A 26,572-nucleotide genomic window follows, 5' to 3' on the forward strand; every position below is an offset into this window, starting at 1 on the left:
TAGTACTTGTAACAGGTACTCGTTTAGACATTCTTGACTCGGCTCCTAACGTCGCCTCGTTCATAATGTCTAACTCGTACTGTTACAAGTAACCTACAGGACTTATAACGTAAATTACTATAGCAGGCTTCAAATTTGACCAATAGGAAGACAATCCATAAATCGGTTTTGAACAATGATCAAGTTGTCGACGCTCGATGGCAGCAAAAAGTTTGTCATTAGTTCAGTAGCGTTCAGGTTCGGGTCGTGTAATTTTTATTTTCACAATTGCTATGCATTATGGCCCAACTTTTTACGTGCCATGAATATGCAGACATGCACTTAGTGTATGGTGAAGTGTACCAAAACAGCTTGGCGGCAAGGCGAAAATACCAACAGATGTTTCGAAATAGAAGAATTCCACATATAGTTTGTCTCAATTCTAAATTTCCACCACCTGTTGAATTATGTTGGCAAAACAAAAATATTTCTCAATTGAGGATTCTTAATAACCAAAGTTGGCAATATAATTATTTCACAAATATTATTCAAAAACATTAAAATTAGTTCACAAGTTTATTTTGCTTTTAGAATTTGATTTTCTACCTACTTACCTACTTGCTGCATTTTAAAAAAGGTCCTCGTTCTTTTCCTTTATTTTAAAATTTTGAGTTGTAGAAACGGAAATTGACAGGTAACCTAACAAATACAATCTGATGTGCTTTTTCACCAAACAGTGTTGCCGGTTGTATTTCCAACGTAGAATGCAGTGTTGGTGGAAATTTAGAATTGAGACAGACTTTAGGAGCTTATTCAAGAGAATTGACCAAAAGGTAAGGGAATTTGGACATCTAAATATCAATAATTTAGATAGGGGAAGACCTCGAAATAACGACCACGTCGAACGTGATGAAGAAGTTTTGCAACTTGTCCAAGAAAATCGTAATATAAGTATACGTCAACTTAGTAGCATTGTTGGAACTTCAAATACCACCATTTGCAGAACCTTACATAACGAAAACATGCATCCTTACCATTACACACAGAGTCCGGCTTTACTGCCATAGGATTATGAGCAAAGACTCAATCTTTGTACAATGGCGGTCAAAAAATGTTAGCCGTCACTATCTTGACATTCACGTAAAGTGTAAGGGTACGTTTCTATAGTAAATTTTTTTTAATAAACAATTGTCATTGTCAAAATTAAGTAAAAAACCACCCTAAAATGTGCACATATGGACCAGCTGTATAACAAATTTTACACCAAATCGTAGTTTAGGTTATGTTCACTTCCCGTACCTTTCTTCCTTGAATTCATTTTCAAAACTAATTTAATGAGAAATCAGGAGAAATCTTTTTCAAATTTGAAATAAATTGTCGCTCGTCAGGGCGCAGGCTCAGTTATATCCTGTTCACGTTGGACTGAACATCAGTGGTGCAAATCGCACACATTTGGCATTAACTTTCATATGAGTTGTCATAGTAGGTGCGTTTTATTGCACTCTGCCGGTAGGAATGTCAGAGGAGGAACTTTGCCTCAGCAATAAAACGACTCCTTACATGACATAAGTAAACTGTCACTGTCAGCGTGTCAGCATTGGCATACTGTCAGTTGCAGGCGTAGTTTTGTGGTTCACGTTAGGCATGTGTTGTCGAAATTATGATCACCGATACTGAGAGACATATTGCTGTTCTAGCATTATTAAAATTAATCGAAAACGAACAGGGTACTAAAAATATTTGTTGTTCAAGTAATAATTTAAACAGTGTATGTGATCAACAAATTTTACATCAAATTATTCTTTGGTAAGTATTAGTACCTACCTGTATTATCTGCTATTAAAACTATTTTAATTTTAGCATGTCTAATGGCATCATTTGGAAAAATGAGAATTATTATGATGAAGTGATTCCGCGCCAAGATTTTGGAACTTTTAAAGCAAACTTTCGTCTAAGCCGACAAACATTTGTATTAGTCCTTAATTTAATGGGCAACAGTAATCATTTTGCCAAAAGAAATGAAGCATATGGTGGAAGAAATCAAATTTCTAGTGAAAAGTCTCTTCTTATAACATTATGGACTCTTGCAACACCTGAATCTTACAGAGCAATTGGGGATCGATTTAATGTTTCAAAATCAACTGTATACAACAGTTTAGAAGTCATTATCACCGTCATTCTTCTGGAATTAGGTCCAAGGTTTATTAGATGGCCTGATGAAAATGAAAAGATTGAAATTGCAAACAACTTTTCAAGATATGGTCTTCCAAATATCATTGGTGCTATTGATGGTTCCCATATCCCTATAAAGAAACCTACAGAAAATGGCATTGACTACTTCAACCGAAAGAAATATTATTCTATGGTGTTACAAGCTGTATGTAGACATGATCTAATATTTTTGGATTGTGATATACGTTGGCCTGGAAGTGTTCATGATGGGCGAGTATTACGAACTTCTGATATGTATCCAATTGGACAAGAATTGTGTGGCCCAGATCATCATATAATAGGTAAAAATAATAATAGGACTTACATAATTATTATATAATCCATGTTCTAATGTTGTGTAGGTGACAGTGCATACCCTATTAAAAACTGGCTTATTACACCTTATAAAAATAATGGTCATCTACAACCTTTTCAAGTATTGTTCAATAAGATTCTGTCAAAAACACGAGTAAAAATTGAGAATGCATTTGCTCTTTTAAAGGGAAGATTTCGTCGCTTAAAAGACCTACTGGATAGAAATGATGACAACGCAATTGCAAGGACAGTAATAACTTGTTGTGTGTTGCACAATATATGTATAATGAATGGTGAAGATGAAATTCAACAATACATAAGAGAAGGTCATAACGAAAATAGAGAGATACCAATGATCCCTGGAATTGGTTATAATGAAAATGATAATGCAGGGGTCATTAAAAGAAACTTGTTAGCTCAAGAACTTTGGAACAATCAATATGTTGAATTCCGATAATAAAACACGCAGGTTGAATTAAATTGTTTTTTTCTGTGAAATTTCAAACATAAACATAAATCTCTTAACTAAAAAATAACAATAGGTACTACATCATAAATCTCTTGACTAAAAAATAACAAAATATGTATTACATGAAAATGTAGTCAGTCTTAGTATAGTGTAGTGATAGTTACATGAAGGAAACTTAAATAATATTCAAATATGAAACAGTTGAGAAACAAGATTATTTTTCTTTTTTCCCCTTTAGAACTGCAATGAAACTTTTAATTAAAGACATATTTTCTGAATGATGTCGTTCAGCCATAGCGATTTTCTGCTCTTCTTGTTCCTTTGTATTTTCAGACAGGTTTTTTAACCAGTTTAACATGGTTCCCCTTGGATGATTTCTCACCTTTCTTTTTTTCTGTGGAGGACTTTTCTTTTTTTCATCATCATCACTGCTATTTGCACTGCGAATACTGTGAGTCTCAGCTCTGGTTTTTAATGCTAAGGTAGAGCATGATGCTTTTGGAGTAATTGATGGACGATCACCGATGTAGTCACTAAACATTTCAAAATATTCCCAATTTTTATTACTATTGCCACTTTTATCGTTGTGATCCTTCGTTTCCTTATATTTTGTTAATAGGGTCTTCATACGCCCCATGCATTGATCAGTTGAGAAATGATAACCATAATTCAACATTTCCTTCGCGATTTCTGCATAAACTTCTTTTTTTGGTATTTTTGGATTATCCATTTTTTTCTTTCTGTCTGTTGCTAACTTTAAAAACAGAATTGTTTCTGCTTTTGACCAAAATGTTGGCCTCTTGTTCTGCTCAACAGTTGAGGTACTTGGCTGGGGTTCTTGCATTGCCTGAGGGAGCTGAGACTGTGGTATGTCTCTAGTTTGCTGGATCTGCTGCATTTTTTCGTCGTCCACTTCAACCACTTGATATGTATCAGCTGAAAACAATCAGTTTCAGTTTTCATACATTTTCAGTACCTATACCTAAGTATGTACATAGAATTATACTTACTATCTTGATTATACCAAAGCAAAGAACCATCATCTGCCTGGATGAGTTCCATTAGATTTAAATCACAGACGATAATTTCAAAGATTAGAAAGAAAAAAACACTGACCAACAAAACGTTAACGAAACGAAACGAAACCACAACGAAACTAAACTGATTTTGAGGTTATGTTGGAACGAATGTTGACAGATTTGAGCATAGATTCGCGGGTTTTTAATTCCCCCACTACTTCTCTTCCCGTTCTGCGATGTCCGGAGACCGCAGAGAAAGTAGACGCGGTAGAATAAGTAGGGAACAATAAAACGACAATCGTTGTCTGCTGCGAGCAAAAGAAGATGCAATAAAACGCACCTAGTAACAGGTCAGGTCATTTGCACCACTGATGTTCATTCCAACGTGAATAGATATTACATTAAAAAAATGTTGACACTCAGTGTGACTAATCGTATTACATATCATGAAAATCACTGTTTGGCTCATGCCAACATGACAACGTTTTGACAATTTATTAAAAAAATTCAATTATAATCACTTTTCGTGCCAAGTGCAAACTCAACACGTGTCAACTACCGTGTTTCACCTAATAAAACAGTTGACACGAAAGCACACGTCAAATTAAAACGTCTTTAAAATGGTAGAAAATAATTTAAATCCTTATTGAAATGATATTGATGATGAATTTTTACTATAGGTAATATGTGGCTAATTATAAACCTTTTTGCACTCCCGGGACTAAATGGCCTATTTTAAGCGTCATTTTGAGGCACCAAAGTGCCACTTTTAATCCCTGAGGGATTACATTTTTTTCTAATCCCCCAAGAATGTAATCAATGTATCCGAAAATTACTAAATTTATTATTTATTTATATGAATAGATACCGGGTGTAGAATGGATTTTGGTACATAGGCACTTTACATGTAAAAGTACAAATCCTTGGATATTGGCTCCCATAATTATTTTAGAACAAACCCTTAAATATACCGGGTGATTCAGATTGGTATTCGCGCCCCTATATCTTTTTTATTTTAAGAAAAAAGTATAGTAAACCATATATATTTGTAAATCGCTTATGAAACTACAATAGATGACGTTATCAAATCTTCCCTACGATGACACATGTCAAAGTTAAGATGGTCAACTTTTTTTTTTTAAATAGTACACTATACATTTCTTAGCCTATTCTTGTAAAGATTTTTTTCTACATTTGTATGTGTAAAAAAAAGTTGACACTTACATCAGAAAAAAATCGAGAAAAAAAATAAAATATGATTTAATTTACTCGAAAGTGTTATTTTCTAAAAAGAGTTAGTTAGCCATGGAGACAATTGAATTTTGACATTAATAGCGTCAATTATTAAAGTAACTACATTTAAATAAATAGCTATGTTATAACCTACATTTAAATAGATAACTATGATATAACATCCGGCTTCGAAACCTTCTTCCTGACTATACCGCTTTGAATGCATACACGATGAAAATATGTAGTTGAATTTTGATAGTGCATGAATGACATGATGAGACTTGGGAATCGTATTCGAATTATTCGAATATTTGAATAGGTGACTATGTAAAATTCGAATAAGTGTAAATTTTAATATTCGAATAAAGTAAATTCAGGATGGATCGGGTATTTCACTGTCAAATAATTTTATTTTTTGGCTATGTAATTCTTAAAATAGTGAGATGCAGGGAACCAATATAACGCGAATTTAGCATAGTAAATTCAGTATGGATTTGGTATTTCGTCCGAGTCTCAGTTTTCTGGCCGAGGCGCACCCGAGGCTTGAAAACAAACAAGGTCAAATCATTTTATTTTTTGGCTACGTGGTTGTCTTGTAAATAGTGACATGCAGGGAACCAACATAATGCGAATTTACAAATGTTTGGCTTACTAGCTCTTTTTAGAAAATAACGCTTTCGAATAAATTAAATCATATTTTATTATTTTTCTCGATTTTTTTCCGATGTAAGTGTCAACTTTTTTTACACATTCAAATGTAGAAAAAAAGCTTTACAAGAATAGGCTAAGAAATGTATAGTGTACTATTTAAAAAAAAAGTTGACTATCTTAACTTTGACATAATAATATGTCATCGTAGAGAAGATTTGACAACATCATCTATTGTAGTTTCACAAGCGATTTAAAAATATATATGGTTTGCTATACTTTTCTCTTAAAACAAAAAAAAAATGTAGGGTCGCGAATACCAAACTGAATCATTCGGTATACAAAAGTTGTAGAGTTTAAAAAATGGTTCCCAATTCTATTTTGTTTTTTTTTTGTTTTTTAACATCTGGAAGTACACAATAATGGAATAAAGAATTGAAGAATTTGTCAAAATAGCAATAGCTGTGAAGTGTAACCGAGGTGAAAACACTGACAACCAAATATGACAATGTATGATATTTGACATGTCAAACTTGGAATTGGTCGCTCAGGATAAAATGCAGGAAATGTTGCTTGCATGTCTCTAAAAGACAATCCGGAGTAATACTATTTTACGAAGTTAACTTTTTCTTCTTTGTTAAATGAGTTCATTCTTTGAGGAATCAGCAAATTTGTTACGTTTGTCAAAAATAGTATATTATATAATTAAGAGTTGAAGTACCTCTTTTTGTGCTAAGTCCAGAGATTGAAGACCGAAACGAAGTTGAGGTCGACAACTGGGCGAAGCACAAAAAGAGCTTCTACTCTGAATGATATATACTATTTTATCTTCAAGTGGAACACAAAAAAAAATCGAACGTGAACTCATTTATTTATTTTTCTTTTCCTGCAGTTACAAGCTTCAAATTTTAAGGCACTAGTAATTTGTACTTCTCTTGTTATTGGTACTTGAAGTTTCAATAATATTAGTAAAGTCTACAATGCTATTCATTCTATCGAATGTACTTTCTGCAAATTTCCAGGTAAAACTTTCTCAAAATGGTGAATGATCGCGATTTGTAATTTTTAGTATCTTTTACTTTTACTACGATAGCAGAGCCCAAATCTTGATATCTCTCATTGTCATGTAACGGGTTAAAGCGCCCCATTTTAGACAAAAAATTCCAAAGTTGTGATTTTTGTGTTGAGGGTTCCTTTGCGCTACATGCTGAAACACAGTTTTGACTCTGCCTCAGTATAATTGTTTAAAATACTCATCTCCGGTAATTCGATGGATACTTGATATAATTAGATCATCAACCTTTCATTTCCGTATTTTTCTCTTAAAGTTCCTCATCTTCATCGCCCTGTGGTGAAGGGCTGAAGAATATCGCCACCCTTTGTGATTTAGGGGAAGTAGGAGTCTTCCAAAAGTCAAATTAAATTTTTTTTGTAATATCTAGTTGTTAAAGGTGGATATCCGGACTGTTTGTCACCATGTAAACAACCTTATAACGGCCGGAGTCCGTTAAGGGTGTCCGTTATGAGCGGGAGCGGCCGTTATGAATGACCAAATAACTATAGCAACGTAGATCTAAACTTTATTTTTCAACTTTTTTACAATTGGTACAATAATTAATGTTTAATGTTATGGGACAAACCTTGAATTAATCGAAATCCGTATGTCACTAGCAGATGTAGACGAGATCGAAGATGATGCTTCAGAATTTTAACACCGACTCAAGCGCGATTTTGCAGGGAATAACGATGACCTCACTTGCTCTGCGGCCATCCGGACTTCGGGAATATCTTGATCGCGATTTTTTATTGATTTCAGTCGTTTATTTTCAACGGAAAGTTAAGTGTTGAACAAATCTGACAAACAGCAGCAAATGGAGACAAGATCGAAGATGATGCTTCACTAACACAAGCGCGATTTTGCAGGCAATAACGGTGACCTCACTTCAGGACATCGGGAATATCTTGATTGCGGTTTTTTATTGATTTAATTCACTTATTTTCAACGGAAAGTTAAGCGTTGAACAAATCTGACAAAAAACATTGAAACAATTTTTTTTCACAAACAACGGTCGATATGACGACGTCCTCCGCACACTTATTAATCATTCGGTTTTTTCGATGGCGTTGAAAAAAATGTATTTCAAAAAGATAATTGTGAACGAATCGTAGAGATATTACAAAAACTATTGTACAATACACGTCCGTTAGGGCCTTTACAGCCTTGCCAGTATTATTCGACTCGCTCTGCGAGCTCGTCTCACAAAATTTCTGGCTCGGCAGTAAAGGCTACCCTAACGGACTTCTACTGTAATAGTATTTGTCTGATGCACGGTGTGGTGCGCTAACTCTCTTTCGCTCTGATCTATTTTTAACAGTTACCCCTATTTGTGGCCACTTTTCCATAAGCAACCGTATTCCATCGTGTAGAGAAAAAAATAGCTTTTTTCTAACACTAATATCTTATAATGTTTCTATGGTGCATTTGAGCTCACACCTTATGTTTCCCATAAAATACGCTTTTCACGTCGTCAATAGCAACGTATCTTATAGTCATAAAATACGCTCACACATATTATTCAAGTAACATTTTATTCATCATTTTTACAGTAATTATCACAAAAGTGAAAAGTACAATTATTGAATTGGAACTGCCACAATAGCTTCGTGCTCTTGTTCCTAACATCTTCTTCTTTAACTTCTGCTGTTTCATCCAATGCGAGTGGCCAACCATCGAAAACTGGCAATCTTTACATTTTCTTCAAATGATTCTTGCCGTAATGTAAATAAACTTTTAAACTTTTAAACTATCAAGAAAAGCCAAAATGACATCTTCCGTTACCTCCGTGATGCTTTTTTTATTGTTCCGGCCTTGAAACAAAACATACACCTTTTCCTATGCACTGTAACAAATTGCCCCGTTTTTCTTATTTCTTCTGGAACGTTTTGGCACATTTCAACGATGAAGATTGTTTTTTTCCAAATTTGTTGATATTATTACCATAGTACCCACGGCAACCTTGGTATTTTGTGTATTGTGACGCGCCTCGAATAATTTCTGAATTTTTTAAAATTTCTGATAAGATGTTAGTGTTAGAAAAAATCTTGAAGACAACGCATGTTTTATAGTTTAAAAATCTCGGTCTATTAAATCCTCGCTCCCTGAGGTCGCTCTGATTTAAACTACGACCTCGATTTTTAAATCGTCTATAAAACCCTTGTTGTCTTAATAGCTATAATTTGATATACAGGGTGACTCACGAAAAACCTTTGATGCTGTGTTTTGCTTATTTTTTATCCGATTTGAATAAATGACACATCAAATGAAATCATTTTGAAAACACTTCAATACCAACTAAATAAAAAAAATATATTGCGTCCAGTTTTTGACAGATGAACATCAGCTTCTTTTTTTCAAATAGCACTGTACATTTTTTTTATTGAGTATTGTAGAGATTTGTCTTCTGAATATAAAAATGCAAAGAAATATACCCATTCATTAAACAAAAGTCAAGAAATTAAAGAGTAAATGTACAAAATTTAAAAATTAAGTGACCAAAATAAACAAGAGAGAAGTTTGTTTTAAATGCTCCAAATGACTAAGTAAGCTCTGAGTATTCATTTGTCGAAACAGTTTGATAATAATAATATTATAATGTTGCTGTGGAAAAAAAATTCCAAAGACGATTTAGTGTTAACCTGTGGTGTGGCATTTTTGGAGATAGAATGGACTAGTGGGTCCCTTTTTTATTGATAGCAGCCTCAATCAAACAAAATATATTATTTATTACCAAACGAAATAAGCAATTTTCTGGATGAGATACCATTAGCAGTGTTGAATAGAGTCGTGTTTCATCAGGACGGCGCCTTACCACATAATGCACGCATGAATTTTGTATTTTTAAATCATTTAAATCATTTTGGTGAACGACGAATGGGTGCTCATGGAGCTATTCGATGGCTCGCTAGATCCCCAGATTTGAATCCATTGGATTTCTTTATATTCATTCGAAACTTTCGAGACAATGTTTATTTGACCCCACCAGGTACCCAAAAAGAGTTAAGAAAAAAGATAGTGCGAGTATGTCGGATTCCTGGTTTGGCAGCGATAGCGAGCAGACGTGGAAAAAGTGCAGAGATAACAAACGTAAACAACGACGAGTGAGTGAGAGGTGATAAGCAGAAAACAGCGGGCAAGAAAGAGAGGGCATGCCGAAATCGCCGAAAGCAAGGAAAGAAAGCAGCAAGAGAGAAAGAGAAGAGGGTAGGATGTCGGAAGAAGGCCTGAACCCATTCAGAAAGAGTTCCAGAACCGAAAGATCCCCAAGTAGAGGCGAAGAAAGAAATCAAAGCAAAGAAATAGAGAAGAAAATAAAAACAGTGCTCAGAGAGATAGAAGAGGATATGGCGGGAATAGTAGAGGAGAGCAGAGCACGAAGAAAGGAATTAGCGGCAGCGAGAGAGAAAGAGGGAGAGCAAGAAAGAGAGGACATGCTGAAATCGTCAGAAGTAAGGAAAGAAAGCAGCAAGAGAGAAAGAGAAGAGGGTAGAACGTCGAAAGAAGGCAAGAACCCACTCAGAAATAGTTCCAGAACGAGAAGATCACCAAATAGAAGCGAAGAAGAAAATCAAAGCAAGGAAATGGATAAGGAAATGAAAACTACCATGATAAGAGAGATGAGAGAGGAGATCAAAACACTAAGAAAGGAATTAGCGGCAGTGAGAGAGGAGAATGGGGAGCTAAGGAAAGAATTAGCGACAGTGAGAGAGGAGAGGAGAGGAAGAGACGAAAAAGAGCAGTTGGAGAAGGCAGATTGGATGAAAAGGATGGAAATGATAGAGGAAAAGATGGAACAAAGAGAAAAGAAGGAGAGGAAGAATAATGTTATAATAACTGGAATAGGAGCAATAAGTGGAAATATAGAGAAGGGGGTGGAAGAATGGTTAGAAAGGGAGATAGGAGTGAAAGTGAATGTAAAGGAAGCATTTAAAATAAATAAAGATAAGATGATGCTGGCAAAAATAGAAAGTTGGGAGCAGAAGAAGAACATAATGCTAAGTAAGAGTAAGTTAAAGGAAAAAAAAGGTGAGAGGATGTATATAGATGACGATTTGACAAAAGAAGAAAGGGAAACACAAAAGAAGTTAAGAGAGTTGGCCAGAGAGGAGAGAGATAGAGGAAAAAGGGTGAAAATAGGATACAGGAAAATACAGATAAAAGGGACTGGTTTAGATGGGATAAGAGACAGGAGAAACTGAAGAAAATTTGCTAAAAGAAGGAGAGAATAAGAAGACGACTCGGCGAGAAAATGTACAAGGAGAAGGTGAATAAAAAGGTAGGGGGACAAAGACACAGAAAAGTAAGAGAGAAGAGAGAGAATAAGAGAATCGAAGTACAATAGGGAGGAGAAAGAGTATGTGTGAGAGAGGAAAATGATAGCGGGTTGCAGAGGTGGGGACGAGGAGAGAGAGGACAGGAATGGGAAGGAAGGAGAAGAGAGAGAGAAGGTGCAAGAAGTGACGCGAGGATAGTGAGAAGATCAAACACATGCGGCGAAATGAGAGAGAGAAAGAGAAGGGAATGGGGATTAATAGGGAGCGAAGACGGCAGGGAGATGGATGAAAGAATAAGCAAGAGGAGAGAAAGAATAGAGAACGAGAGGAGTGAGGGAGAACAATAAATTGTTATTTTTTATGTTTTGTAATCAGGAATCTGAAAGCCCGTAGGGCAAAATAAAGCATTTTTCGTAGTGCGAGTATGTCAGGAAAAACCCCGAAATTTTTTACTGAATGCAAAGGTGGGCTTTTCTAGAAGGTATCGATAGTGTCTGCAACAGCATTGAGGAAATTTTGAGCAACTAGAATAGATTTTGTATTGTTTACAAATTTGATTACTTGATTTTTGATTTTCAATTTTTTTCATTTAAAATAGATTTTTTGTTTTTTCTTTTAATGTAAAAATATTCAAAAGAAGATTCTTTATAAGAACGAATAAAAAAATATACAGAGTGTAATTTGAAAAAAAAAGTTGGCTATCGCCTGTCAAAAAATAGATGTCGAAAAAAATATCGAATAGGATAATAATGAAGTGTTTTTCGAACTATTTCATTTGATGTGTCATTTATTCAAATCGGATAAAAAATAAGTAAGATACAGCGTCAAAGGTTTTTCGTCAGTCACCCTATATCGGTGTCCCAGAACTCGCGCGTCAGCCGTAAACCACAAATTCTGTTCTTCCATCTGATATAGGATTTTCAAGATTTTTTGTCTTAAACCACTTAATTTTTAAACTACAGCAATTTTAAGATAGCCAATCACAGAAGAATGATTAGTAAAGTGTATCAGGTGAATTATTCCGTGTACTGTTGTTACCAGGTAACAAAATTAATATTAAAAAGTCCAATATTTGTCTGGTCAACTATGCAAACGTTTTATACTAACGTCAAAGTGACATTAATTAGTACATTTGAAAAGTGTCGATTTTTGGACAGCAACACAGTAAGAAATATTCACTTCCGAAGAATACACCGAAATGATGATAATCTACGGGGAAAGTGGCAGGTATTTTAAAGCGGCCGCAAGGTTGTATCTAGGGGTTGTATTGTGAACGCTTTCCACATCGTCGGCATTCTAGTTCGGACGTATTTTTAGGTTTAGTGAACAGAACAAGAACCAAAAAATACTGTTCAAAACATTTTAAAAGGTAATCACATGCACCTGAATCATTACACCAAAGTTCAACATCTATTATCCGAAGATTATGCACCTCGATTGGAACTCCAGGAACACGAAGAGAATCCAGGCTTTCTTGCAAATGTGTTACTTACGGATGAATCCTATTTTTGCCGCAAAGGGACTTTTAATAGTCACAATCTTCACGAATGGTCGGGAGAAAATCCACAATTTGAACATTTACTTTAAAAATCCACTATTCGTTTAATGTTGTTTCCGTTTTCTGTTAAATGTCAAAGTGACAGAATTTAATAAAAGTGGTCCAAACATTTCATCACTGTTTTTTAGCAGCAACATCTAAAGTCATTTCCTCGGAACCGCATACATTTAGTAAAGTTACCTTCAGGAAGGGGTGTGTGATTGGTTATCTTAAAATCGTTTTCATTTCAAAACTAACATGCTTTTGACGTTTTTTCTTGTAGAATCCTTGTCGGATTAAATATTAAAATTAGCAGTTAACGGCTGACTCGCGAGTTCTGGGACACCTGTATAATTTATGAGGATAAGTTATGAAGGTATAAATTAAACAGGGAGGTACAGTTGATGGACAAATAAAACTGGGACAAAAATGACAATCACATAAGATTATCAAGTTAGAAATCAAACGTGCCCATTGTAAATATATTTTACAAGTGGAACAAAATATAACAAAAGATCCTAAAAGTTTTTGGTCTTATATCGATTGTATTAAGAAAAACAATTTTATACCTACTTACATGACTTTCAACGACAAGGAACTGCAGACTCCTACAGACATAGCAAATGGTTTTGCTGATTTCTTTCAACAAACTTATACCTCATCTTCCACAGCAGTTTCAGATAATAATCACTTCGATATGTATTCGCGCAATTCCGGCTGCTTAACTATTCCGACTTTTACGGTAACTAATATGAGTGATGCAATAAAAAAACTCAAAACTAAAAAATCCTCTGGCCCGGATGGTATTCCTGCTTTTGTAATTAAAAACATTTGTGACAATATTACAACCCCACTTACTATAATGTTTAACCGTGCGTTAAGTTTCTCGACATTCCCTGCTGTTTTTAAAAATTCAATAATTTGTCCGATCTATAAAAAAGGTGATAGAAAACAAATTCACAATTATAGGCCTGTGGTTCTGCTGTCGAGCTTTGCTAAGGTTTTTGAGATTTTACTTCACGATACGTTATCCCCCTTCGTGAAAAACCAGTTATCGAACTTTCAACACGGCTTTGTGAAGGGCCGATCTACTGTTACAAACTTATGCAGTTTTGTGCAGTTTGTGGCTGATTGCATGAATGATCGTTCTCAAGTTGATGTTGTATTCACGGACTTGTCGAAAGCGTTTGACACAATTGATCATCCAATACTGTTAGGAAAACTTTCCAAATTTGGACTCTGTACCAATTTTGTCGAATTTTTTAGGTCATATTTCAGTGGTCGTTGTCAGTATGTTAATTGTGCTGGCTTTCAATCACACGTGATCAATGTTTCATCTGGTGTACCGCAGGGCTCCATTCTTGGACCACTTTTGTTTAATGTCTTCATTAATAATATAGCGGATGTTGTTGACTCTCAAATTTTATTATATGCTGATGATTTCAAAATTTACTCAAGAATTGACCATGCTGTTGACTGCCTGCGAATGCAGGATTCCATTGATGAAGTGGTAACCTGGTGCAACAGCAATGGTCTAAAACTAAACAAGGATAAATGCTGTATTATGTCAATTACCAGAAAGACTCAGCCTATTCATCATCACTATACTCTTGACATCTCAGACCTACAACGCTGTACAAAACATGTTGATCTAGGAGTAACTCTCGACAGTAACTTGTCCTTCTTAGATCATGTTGAGGGCATGGTTACCAGATCGGTTAGATCCCTTGGGTTTGTCATCAGAAACTCTCGGAGTTTCAATAATACTGATACTGTGAAACGTTTGTATTTTGCTTTCGTGAGATCGAAATTGGAATATGCTAGTGTGGTTTGGTCTACTGGTTATAAGTCACAGATTGAGGATCTTGAGAAAATACAAAGACGTCTTCTAAAGTACTTGAGTTTCAAAGTTGATGGTACTTATCCAGAGAACGGCCATCCACAAAATGACTTGTTACGTCGTTGGAATGTAGACAGTCTTTTGCATCGCCGCGTTTGCCATTCCCTTATTTTTTTACATCGACTTATTAACAACGTCTTCGACTGTCCTGAACTGCTGGGTAAAATTAATTTTCATGTACCGAGGCTGGCATCCAGAAATCAGCAAACTTTTTATATGGATACTCCTCGCATTAATACGCAAAAATTTTCTCCGCTCTTCATGATGTGTCATAATTCTAATAAGTTACCTTCCCTCGATATTTTCAACTGCACTATTAGAGACATAAAGGGGATGTGCTTCAATACAGATTAATATACTGATTTTGGTTTTTCCTACCCTCTAAATGGACTACATGTCTGTTGGGTGGTGTAATAATAATAATAATAATAATAATAAGTCAAAATTTACAAATTTGCATCGTTTAATTACGGCTTTATCACAAATAGGTTAACTTTGGTTTGACATATTATATAGACACTGACAAATATATTGACAATTTAATGGTCTGATTTACATAGATTAAATTTTAAGTGTCCCAGTTTTATTTGTCCACCGACCGTACATGTTTACACCCGGTTGCCAAGGGGTTGCGGCAACTGAGAAATGGCAACCCAAACTTCTTAAATTATTTACACATCTCTCTTTGAAATGAATTATAATTTATGTAAAAAACAAGTGAACGAAACTGTTTGGAAAAAAATTATTAATTTAATTTTAATTAAAAAAATACTTGCGGCTATATTTTGATAGGCAACCCTCCAGAAACATATTTCTCTATTCATAATTATCTATAAAAATTGTATTTTGATTAAAAAACAGATGAACGTAGAAATCTTGCAGTGGGATCTTAGACCATCACTAAAACTCGTCGCGGGAGACGCTCGCGCAGTTCGTTCTTTTCCGGGCCGAGAAGCCAAAGAGTGCACACGCGAGTTATAGTGCGGTTCCAATAGGGGCAGTATCCAGTGGTGGCGAGGCCGAGAGGATCTAGCCCCGCACGTCCAAAGATGGAAAAGAGGACCACGCTATAAAAGGGTTCACTCGGTTAACCGCTCGCCTAGGGCTAGGTAAGAGATTCGACACACTTTGCGTTACCCTTTCGGGAGCAAGTGTCACCGGGCACCGTTTGCGTTCTGGTTTTGCTAGTGTAGCTTAGTCCCAACTACTCCAAAATTAGGCGGCCGAGAAAAGTAAGTTAGTTTTTCACACTCTAAAAGCGCGTGTGTCATTTCACTCCTCTCCCCAAAAAACGAGACTGCGATTTTCTTCGACGGAAGAACGCTTCGAGAGACGGGACGAATCGGCTCTTCTGGGAGTTGTTCCGACCAAGCAGAGGCATCGGTCAACAAAACGACACCGGTACCGATCACACCTCGAGGGCCGGTGGTAACATAATGGCGCCCAACGTGGGGTTCTCTTTGACCGATGTCTACGTCCCGGAGGACAGCAGTAGCCGTTCCCGTCGACCGAAGTGCGAAGCCGAGAAGAAGACGTCGTGGGTCAGCCACTGCCCACAGTCGGCGCAGCCAGCTACCCATCGTGTCCAGCTCCAGGTCGGAGCGAAGTCAGTCACCCAGAGGGAGAGGAGGACCAGAACCAGCATGACAACCACGACGCCGACATCATCACCACACCAGCAGCAGCAACAAAACGACACCGGTCCCGATCACACCTCGACGGCCGGTGGTACACAAGTAATACCTCGAGCTGATCTGCGGAAATTACGCGCTTAGTTCTAACAGAATCAACAAAAAAAATTGTAGGTTACCATTTGAAAAATAAAACTTGATCATTGCCCATAAACGGGTACCTAGACGGTATAAAAATTATATGCTCACTCAGGTTTCATTTGGGTCATCAATAGCAAAGTTATAGCGTAGGCCGTTTTTTTTTTAAGACAGCCTGTACATATTTTTTCAAACAAGTAAAGTTGCAAGTAAACTTGTTACAAGTTATTAGGTACAATCGCGGCCATCCAAAAGTGAACGATAGCTTGCGAAAATTTCCGTATTTTTCGTTAGATTAAATCAGGCTGTATTCATTGGCGTTCGTGCAGCAGGCGTTACTATTTTAATAATAAAAAGTTGTAATAATAAAAATGAGACTGAGAAGTAATAATTACATTATTAAAGTGAAAGTAAACTTTAGTAAAGAAACCTTTCCAACACCTATTCGCATTGGCCTCTCAAGCCTGTTTTCTTGCCAACCCCTCTTTTTATTGAAGATGCAAGTCTTACTGCAATGTAATTCTCTCGCCACAGCAGCCAACGACCAATTTTCTTTTAGCTTTGCAATAGCCCTAGCTGTCTGCATCGGAGTGAGATGTGGCTGATGTAGCATTTAAAAAAAATAGTTTTCATCATTTTTTTATGGCTAGTGTCAAACTTTGACATTTTAGGACGCCTATGATTTAAAGTAAAAATCAAACTATTAAAAAAAAACGTTCACTTTTGGATGGCCGCGATAGTACATCCGGACCAAAAAAGGATTATTTTAATGATGACAAAGAGATAAAAATTTGTACAAAATACAGGTGTCCCAGAACTCGCGGATCAAATTTAAACTGTATATTCCTTGATGGTAATGAAGGTAAAAAACGTTTAGAAAAATATTCAGGGTGCAACAGCTTTTTAGTTATGAATTAATCAAATTGACCAATAGAGCTCGATCTAATTTTCCCTTTCTGAGAAAATTGAGTACCTTCCTTCAATTGCCAAGCAACGTATAATTCGATGAATCATAAAATTATTTTTAGTATACTGTGCTGGTAGTAGGTGTCTACCTGCTTGACGACGAGTCCGGTAGACACATGTTTATGGTCTAGTCCGTTTTACTTTCCACCGCGGCCGGTAGCAAATGTCAAATAATTTGTCAGATTTACACATGTTTATGGTCTAGTCCGTTTTACTTTCTACGGCGGCCGGTAGCAAATGTCAAATAATTTGTCAGATTTATTGGATTTTATTTATTTAAAAATTAAATGTACAATTACTTATGTCATTGAAATGGTTTTCTAAAGGCAAGCATTACCCTTTGTCAATCCAAACAACTGTATTTCGTATTCTCCAATTGTAGAACAACTTGTACTCTGTGAAATATCTTCCCGATGATTTTTGGAGCAATAAGTTTGATCGCGCACTATCTACCTTCTCCAAAAGGTGGTCTGGGAAGAAAACTTGACTTCTGCTTCGGTTCGGTTGTGAGAATTTATTTTGTTAAAGGAAGTTAGCGCAAATGAAAGAAATCACATGAAAAACTTTGACAGACTGAATTTTGATGAATCGTTTGTTATCATAGTAACAAGGCATAGCAATCTTTTTCAAAGCCAAATTTTTTTATTTAAATTTATTTTCTTTTAAATAATTGTCTCAGTATACTAAAAAATCTTGTACGTCACACGACCGGTAGACGCATTATGGCCTCGCTAGTTTACAAGTCTCGCCCTATCGGGCTCGACCTGTAATTCACTAGCTCGTCCATAAAAACGTTACTACCGGTCTTGTAACGTAAATAGCTATTTTAGTATACTGTGCTGGTAGTAGTGTCTACTGCCTTGACGACGAGTCCGGTAGACACATGTTTATGGTCTGGTCCGTTTTACTTTCCACGGCGGCCGGTAGCAAATGTCAAATAATTTGTCAGATTTATTGGATTTTATTTATATAAAAATGAAATGTACAATTACTTATATCATTGAAATGGTTTTCTAAAGGCAAGCATTACCCTTTGATCAATCCAAACAACTTTATTTCGTATTCTCCAATTGTAGAACAACTTGTACTGTGTCAAATATCTTCCCGATGATTTTTGGAGCAATAAGTTTGATCGCGCACTATCTACCTTCTCCAAAAGGTGGTCTGGGAAGAAAACTTGACTTCTGCTTCAGTTCGGTTGTGAGAATTCATTTTATTAAAGGAAGGTAGCGCAAATGAAAGAAATAACATGAAAAAACTTCGACAGACTGAATTTTGATGAATCGTTTGTTATCATAGTAACAAGGCATAGCAATCTTTTTCAAAGCCAAATTTTTTTATTTAAATTTATTTTCTTTTATTCAATTTTGACAGTTTAAAGTGACTTTATTAACTCCATAACAACCGTCATAAGCAGGCAATGATTCACTAGTGAAATTTTGTGGATTTGATTCACTAGTGAATTAAAAAATTTTTAATTCACTAGTGGATTAAAAAATCGCATATTCTTTTTCATACGAATGTTTTGATTTGGCTGGCACCACTTTATTCAAAGCATTCAATGCTTCATGCAGAACTGCCGGGGGTACAAAAACTTCCGTTTTGTCTTGATCTTCTACGATTCCAGCCATTTTTCGCGCAAACGTCACAAGTACTATGGCGGACAATAAATTTAGGCCGGCCTGTCATTGAGTTGACATCAAAATGTGAAGCTGGCATTATGTTCAACTAACCCCATTTTCGATTTTTGTCATTCTTGTCATCGTGACAGCGATAATCAAAATTAAAATTGGGAAAAGAAGCGTGCACCAGGGAGAAGTGCTACTACAAATCAGTTATGCTAGTGCGTCATGATCTGTAAGTTACGAAAAAGGCGAAGGAAACGCCAAACAGCTTGAAAACCTTCAGTTTGACAAACTGACACATCAGTCATAATGACAATAAATGGTCGCTTGCATTGACTTTTTTGAAATGTCAGAAATTTGCCGGCCTAAATTTATTGTCCGCCATAGTACCACAAGTTTGGAAAAATGTAAACAACTTGTTCTCACGAAAATGTTTTACGCAGTCTACATGATTGTTCTAAACTAATTCGTGTGATTTGAATATCATTCTATTTTTTGTTCAAAATATCGTCAAAATTGAATAAAAACATATATACGACTCGTGAATTAAACATTGTTATTCACTCAAAGATATGATCACACTCGCACTACGTGCTTGTGAGATCAACATCTTTTCGTGAATAAACGGATGTTTAATTCACTTGGTGTATAATATTTATTAAATAATTGTCTCAGTATACTAAAAAATCTTGTACGTCACACGACCGGTAGACGCATTATATAAAAACGTTACTACCGGTCTTGTAACGTAAATAGCTATTTCAATATTTATTTGGTCGACTTGTCGGAGCAGACGTCAAAAGTGACAGCTACTTTTGAAATAACCAAAAATGGGATAATTTCGCCAAAGGCAGGTTAATAAATGTATAGCATCTAAATCAGGAAATGCAAGAAGTTTCGTCTTCCGGCAATGAATGAAAATTTCCAGAGCAATTGTCACCTTGAGGGGTATGGGAAGTTGACGGGAGGGATATGATGAATTGAACCTTCGTCGATGGAAGGTAAAACGGCGACGTAGCGTCAAGTGAGTAATATTATTACCTTGAAAATCTTAGTAAAAAGTGAAATATGCAGGGCATGTGAAGTGAATCGGAATCACAAGAAATTTATCCTGATTCCTGTGCATACACTCTGCATCTGCAACGTATTAGCGCAGCGGGACGCGTCATCGTTGAAATGAAAGCAAAGACTTTTAGGAATATTCTTGACATTGCAAAAAAGTTGGAATTACACGTAGGTTTTGAACAACAGATCAAGCATAGTGGGAGTTCTGAAAGAAAGAAAACAAAACTGCTTATTCAGGTCCCTAAAATGCAAGATTACCTTGGATTGAACTAACCTATTTATTTTAGCATCATTATTAGTAAAAATTTAAGATCAAATTTGATAACTTAAACGATGTAGAATGCAACAAATGAAATAAAAAACATGCAAGATAAAAAGAATAATTTATAACAAGTGTTCGAAATTACCACCTTTCATCTGAAGGAGTAGGCGAGCTCGTTTTATTAAATTTTCCCTTGCCAGTCTAAGCATATTCGTGAATTTTTTCATTTAGTTCTTCTAAAATATTGATAGGTTCGCGGTAAATATAGTTCTTCAAATATACTACTTCTATCGTCGTCATCAAAGGACTGAAGAACAGCATCTTCAGTCTCTGGCGTTCTAACTTCTCGCGGGGGACCACCAATTCCTTGTCAGGTAGGCACCAAGGACCCAGTGCCTCGAGCACGATCCACCAACCGTAGAAATACGTTATAATTTCGATGTGGCAAACGTCGTGGAAAACGTATTGCATATTCCCTTGCATCCTCACGTGCATTGCGCCCGCACTCTCCATAAAGTATGAGTATTTCGGCACACTCTGCAGCTGTATTCATGATTTCAATATGAAGTTTGACAATTTCGAATCAAATTATAACTTGACGTTGTCAAAATCTTCACAGTTGCCCAAACATTTACTTGAAATTCCATACCATTCTTACTACCTAGAATTATGTTGCTAGGCAATTCAAACTGTTGGTTAAATTTACGTGAAATTCAAATTAACAGCGTCCTTCTGATTGGTCAACTTTAATTATTCATTACAAAGAATCGATTATACCCTGTCCTTTTTTTAAACGCTATTGCTTTCAGTTATCATCAAGGAAAACGCACTGTAAGTTTGATCCGCTAGTTCTGGGACACCCTGTATAAAAGGTGATTTACGAGGAATAATGAGCCCGACGGAATAGAAAATGCAACCCGCAATTCATCAGGAGAAAAACCCGGACATTTACCGCTTCGATGTCTGGCTTTTTGTTGCAATGTATTGTGGGTTGCATTTTCTATTCCGTCGGGCTCATTATTCCTCGTAAATCACCCTGTATTTCAATATAAAATCAACTTCAAATAAAAGTTGTACAATTTCTTAGAATCTACTGCTTTAACAATAAATAAATGTATTTAGCTTGGCAGAACTGGACCAAGGTGCAATTACAATGTGCAACCTAACCTATTACAAGTCTTTGAACTGTTTACGACCAACTTCTTTCTTCCGCTTTTCTAGCAAAACTTGACACTCATCCTTGGGCATCATCAGAACGGCATAATCCAGTTCAATCTCTTTTATAGTATTGTAAAACACCGGTTTTACCGTGTAGCCTCTAAGAAAACTGGAAAGAGTAATCTTCATTCCCGTTATTCCAATCTTCCAACCTAAAATGCTCTCAGTTGAATTTGCAACTTGTCCTTGGCAGATGTCTTTTACCTGGACAATTTCTGGATCCGTGACTGAACGGCATATACGCACAACGATGTCTCCTTTCCACCTCTTCTGGTAAGAATCTGTCTGGATCGAATTTGCACGGATCAGGCCACACGTCAGGTCTCATATGGATCTTCATCATGGGAATGACAACGTTTGATCTAGCTGGAAACACTTGAGAATCTGGAAATATGTTAGTAGAATTAGAATTCTTCTCGAAAGTACACTTGTACCGATTTCGATGGTTTCGTCTACATATCGCATCACAAAAGGAATTGGTGGGAAGAATCTCAGCGATTCTTTGATAACTCTTTCCATATACTCCATGTTGTTGACGTCCTCCAAAGTGGGATCTCTGTCGCTTTCTCCAAACAACGAGTCAAGTTCCTTCTGGACGTTCTTCTGAACTTCAGGATACATCGCTAGTATCAGAATTGTGAAGCACAAAGCATACGTTGATGTTTCAGTACCGGCGACGATCATATTCTGAAGTTCAGCAGAAACGTCATTCTCGTCTAGTTTCCTTTCGGCGAGTAAGCCAAACAAGTGATTCAAATAACGTTTGCTCCTCAAATGGTCATCTGCAAAGTTGCAATAATAACTTGTTGCCAAGCCAAATGGAAAGCGGTTACCAGAGAGGTCAGGCTCGTATCTAAATATTTTTCTCTTCAATTCCATCAACTGAAACAAGATACTCTCGATATTGTTTTTACTATAGAAGAAAGTAGTACCTGATCGATGAAAGACCACATAAAATGAGACAATTCTTCCAAGCTTACGCCCAATTTAGAACGATTGAAAATAAAATTGGAAAATAGCCAAGGTTTTAAGGAGCGCTCCACCACGATCTCTTCAAATCTTGAATGAACAAAACACATTTATAGCTCTTATCATCATAATTCTTTTATTTACCTTCTAACTTGCATTACGTACTTATCTTGTCCTATCACTAAATCTGGACTGATATCCGCGAACGACTCTACCAATAAACTATCAACTTCAATCTTTCACCTTTGAACAAATCTTACCACAGAAAGCGTTGACAGAGTGTTGCCAAATTTGAGGCAATAACTTGATTGGACCTCCTCTGTAGGTCTTTCTGACATCATCCATAAACCTGTTGGAGTGTTTCACAAATGCCTCAGTGTACGAGTTCAAGATTCTCTGGTTGAACGTTTGATTAATCATCTTCCTGCGACCTTTCCACACCTTCACTGTAAACACTTCAATCATTTTTGATTTCTTGCAAATCGGTAAGCGTACCTCGCGATGTCACCAGACCATTTCCGAAACACAAATTTGCATATTTGTAAGAAGACGACTTCTCCAGATAATTTGAGAGAAGAATGTCTGCGTCGTTAAGCCGTGAAGTGACGATGTGGAGATCGGGTCCAAACCAGATCTTGAACACTTCGGGGTGAGTGTCGATGTATCGAAGGAGTCGGTAATAAAATGCTGCAACCACAACGATTATGATGTACACTACTCGCCCGATTTGGTACCAACAGATTTTGGGGATTTTGTTCAAATATGAAATTATTTGTGTTTTGATTAAAATTGTTAGATGTTACCATTTCTTCCTCCTTGAAAGTCGAGGCCGTTGCCCATCACAGGCCAAGCGAATTTGCCTGGAAATCTTGCAGCGTAGTAGTAGAGCCATCGTCTTTTCCAAAGAAATTTCGAAAGCAAAACTATCGTTAAAATGAACAATGACCACGTTAAAATAGCTGTTATTGTGACGGTCTTAAGGAACAACATTTTTCAGCTTTCGATAACCGATCATGAAGCACAAGTATAGTGGAAAGTCGACTCTTCTAGTTAATATACTGTGGAACTTAGTTCGCTTCCTGCTGAATATTGTTTAGATGCCAAGGTAACTGATTGCGTAAAAAAACATTTCTACAAATTACAAATGAATTATTCATTGTGGGAACGAATACAAAGAAGTATCTACGGGGAGTTGGAAAAGAGTAGAATAGAATTAGTGTATGAATGTATGATCAGCTTTAGCGAGTTTCGTTAGTCAGACAAACAACTTTTTTCCCCAATGGTAAAATTCATCCAGCGAGAGACTGGGGAATTTAAAATTTTATTAAATTAACCCAACACTACAAAATGCGCTAGAATACATTAATTCGAGCGTAATTTCAGGACAAAAATGTTACTCCTTGAATGATATACAGGGTCTATCAGAACTGGGAATAATAGGAAAAATGTTCAAAAAAATCTATGTTAAATAGTGATTAGGAAAGGGGTAATAAAGGGGTAATAAAGGTTGAGAGGACATAATTGGAGGTTGAAAAAAGACTTTAAAACGAAAATTCGCGAAAACTTCTTACCTAACAGAGTCTTTGATCACTGGAATGGACTATCAACTGAAATAGTAAATTCGACAACAGTAAACTTTTTTAAAAATAAACTAGATGTACTCCCCAGATAAGTAACCTACGCCACTGAAAGTTTACCTATCGAACACTTTATACAACAATTTTCCTAGCTGTCACACTGTCTCCCGTTACTAGGCATAATAGGTTTTATAAACTTCTGCCTTTATTTTCTTTCAATAATAATAATAATAATTTAAACTGATCAATCCTGTTGTTGATGTTAAGTTACCTATAAATTAGTTTTCCTGCTTTATTTGTAACTATGGACGCATTTCAAATCATGCATATGCATTGTTGGGTATTCGCATTGTTTGTGCAATGACGGACGTTTTTAGGTTATATTATTTGACATAAAAACTTTTGACCACATAAACGACAGCTGTTTATTTAAGAGAGTAACAAAAGACACTAAACTTAATACTCCTGAGCAGCAACTGTGGCACTCTCATCACACTGTCCATATAAGACAAGCTTATCAAAATATTCTGAAGTAGTAAACATGAAGCGTTTTTAATGACTTTTGTAATTTTCAGAAAATCTTTATTATGACATAATATTCAATTATTATGTCTTTGCAACAATCAAATTTGTTTCGATAATTACTAATATAATTTTTTAAGGTAATTTTATATCTATAATCTATTTCAAAATTAAAAATCCACCAACACTGCATTTTACCTCGAAAATACAACCGACAACGTCGCCAACTTTTGCTTTTAGTGTGTTTGCAAGTGTCAGAAAAAAGTGGAGTTATGAAAGAAAACTGTTGACAATTGTTTAGGTCGTAATTTATCGTGTTTTTCATTCTCATTTTATTATATCTCTCAAAAGTTATGATACGGTAGCTACCACCTTTTTGTACATAATAATTATTTTGTGTTACGTAAATAAACTCAACAGTTCAATGTCAAATTTTGGCAGGAGGTTGGGTCAACCCAAAAAATTAAACTTATTCTAGGGATTTCTTTTTTTTGCCAACATAATTCAACAGGTGGTGGATTTTTGATTTTGAAACAGATTATACACGCGATTGGTCAATTAAAAACGTATTATTCCCAGAAGATGATGATTTCATCGTATTATTTTGGTCCTCCAGTTCTGATAGACCCTGTATTTCAAATTTTACGTGCGTTAGGTAGGTACTATTCCGGCCAAAAAATTTCATCCACCCATTTCCTGTCATTTCACAAAAAATTGGGTGTATTTATTGTCATTATGATTGACGTTTGCAAATTACCTACAGTTTGAAATTTATTACTGTCACTCATAAGAACATTGATACAATATGTCAACATGTGAAGTGAGGTTATTCGTTCCTGAACGCTACTTTAGAGCATACGTGAGTGTAATGACAGTTGTAGACGATTTTTCTTGTCCACCATAGTAGTACTTTTAGTAGTAGGTTTAGTAGAAATTTTGACAACAATAAAAAATAAGGTTAACCATCCTAAAACTTGCTTTACAATTGAATATGATTAATGTCATCTTGGCGATCAATGTATTTTGACCGCGATAGTATCAAAACTGTATCAAAACGCTAGGCAAGTTATTATGGCCGTCCCGCTTGGTATGAAAAAGTGTTCCGTCTAATAGGCTACGGAGAGTACGTAAAGTGACGCCCCCTAAGTTAACATTAGGAACTATGGTTTGAAAAGGAAATTGTCAAAACTGTCAATTCATGATTATTATTGTCTTTGATATTTTGAAGCAATTGAAATTTTTAAAACTACTGACAGAACACCTTACCTATACAATTTCTTAAGTTGGGTTATTTTGTCTTCTAACTACGTACTACTATCTACACAATCTTCAAACTCAGACTGTACATACAGTAAATTAGTTTTAGTTAGATTGATAAATCACATATTTTCGTTTCTTTTTTCTAATTTCCACGAAATAAAGGCTGTACTTAAGTTGCCATTTGGAAGAAAAGTAGGTTGTTTTACCGAATTTTCATTTTATAATTTTCAAACCCACTGTAGATACTTAACAAACACTTCTCAGAATTTTTAGAAAAGTTGTTTTGCGTACACGCTTGGCGGTTAACGCATGAACAATAATTACCAGGGAATACATTAAATCGAGGTTAACCTACTCGTACATTAATTGAATAGTCGATTAATCACTCTAATTGTGTTTTGGGGTCGATGCTCGAAAGCTTAAGAATGTTGTTCGTAAAGAGTTATGCAACAACTATTATTCTGACATCGATTTTGATCCTTTTGACGATTATTTTGCTTTCGAATTTTCTTTGTAAAAGACGATGGGTCTAATGCTACGCTTCCAAGAACATTCGCTTGGCCTCTGTTGGACAACGCCCTCGACTTTCAAGGAGGAAGAAAGTGTAACATCTAACAATTTTAAGCAAAAAACAAATAATTTTATATTTGAACAAAATCCTAAAATCAATTGACACCAAATCGGGCGAGTAGTGTGT

General features: G+C 35.8%; 1 protein-coding gene and 1 long non-coding RNA gene across 2 annotated transcripts; one reads left to right on the plus strand and one right to left on the minus strand.

The window, feature by feature from the left end:
- Positions 1-1,463: 1,463 nt before the first annotated feature.
- On the plus strand, positions 1,464-2,985 carry LOC138135432 (uncharacterized). The gene is made up of 3 exons (XR_011160983.1): positions 1,464-1,785; positions 1,840-2,492; positions 2,553-2,985. It is a non-coding gene; the product is annotated as an uncharacterized lncRNA (long non-coding RNA).
- An 18,441-nt stretch (positions 2,986-21,426) lies between these two features.
- LOC138135434 (cytochrome P450 4C1-like) lies at positions 21,427-23,567 on the minus strand. Its single transcript, XM_069054157.1, has 9 exons — positions 23,320-23,567; positions 23,012-23,203; positions 22,777-22,962; positions 22,661-22,727; positions 22,480-22,606; positions 22,381-22,429; positions 21,982-22,329; positions 21,752-21,931; positions 21,427-21,699 (listed from the first exon to the last, which is right to left on the minus strand). Exons 1-9 carry the CDS (start codon positions 23,504-23,506, stop codon positions 21,500-21,502), a joined length of 1,536 nt encoding a protein of 511 aa, XP_068910258.1. The 5' UTR covers positions 23,507-23,567; the 3' UTR covers positions 21,427-21,499.
- Between the last annotated feature and the right edge of the window lie 3,005 nt (positions 23,568-26,572).

Source organism: Tenebrio molitor, chromosome 7 (genome assembly GCF_963966145.1).
Source record: "Tenebrio molitor chromosome 7, icTenMoli1.1, whole genome shotgun sequence".
Taxonomy (NCBI): Eukaryota; Metazoa; Arthropoda; class Insecta; order Coleoptera; family Tenebrionidae; genus Tenebrio; species Tenebrio molitor.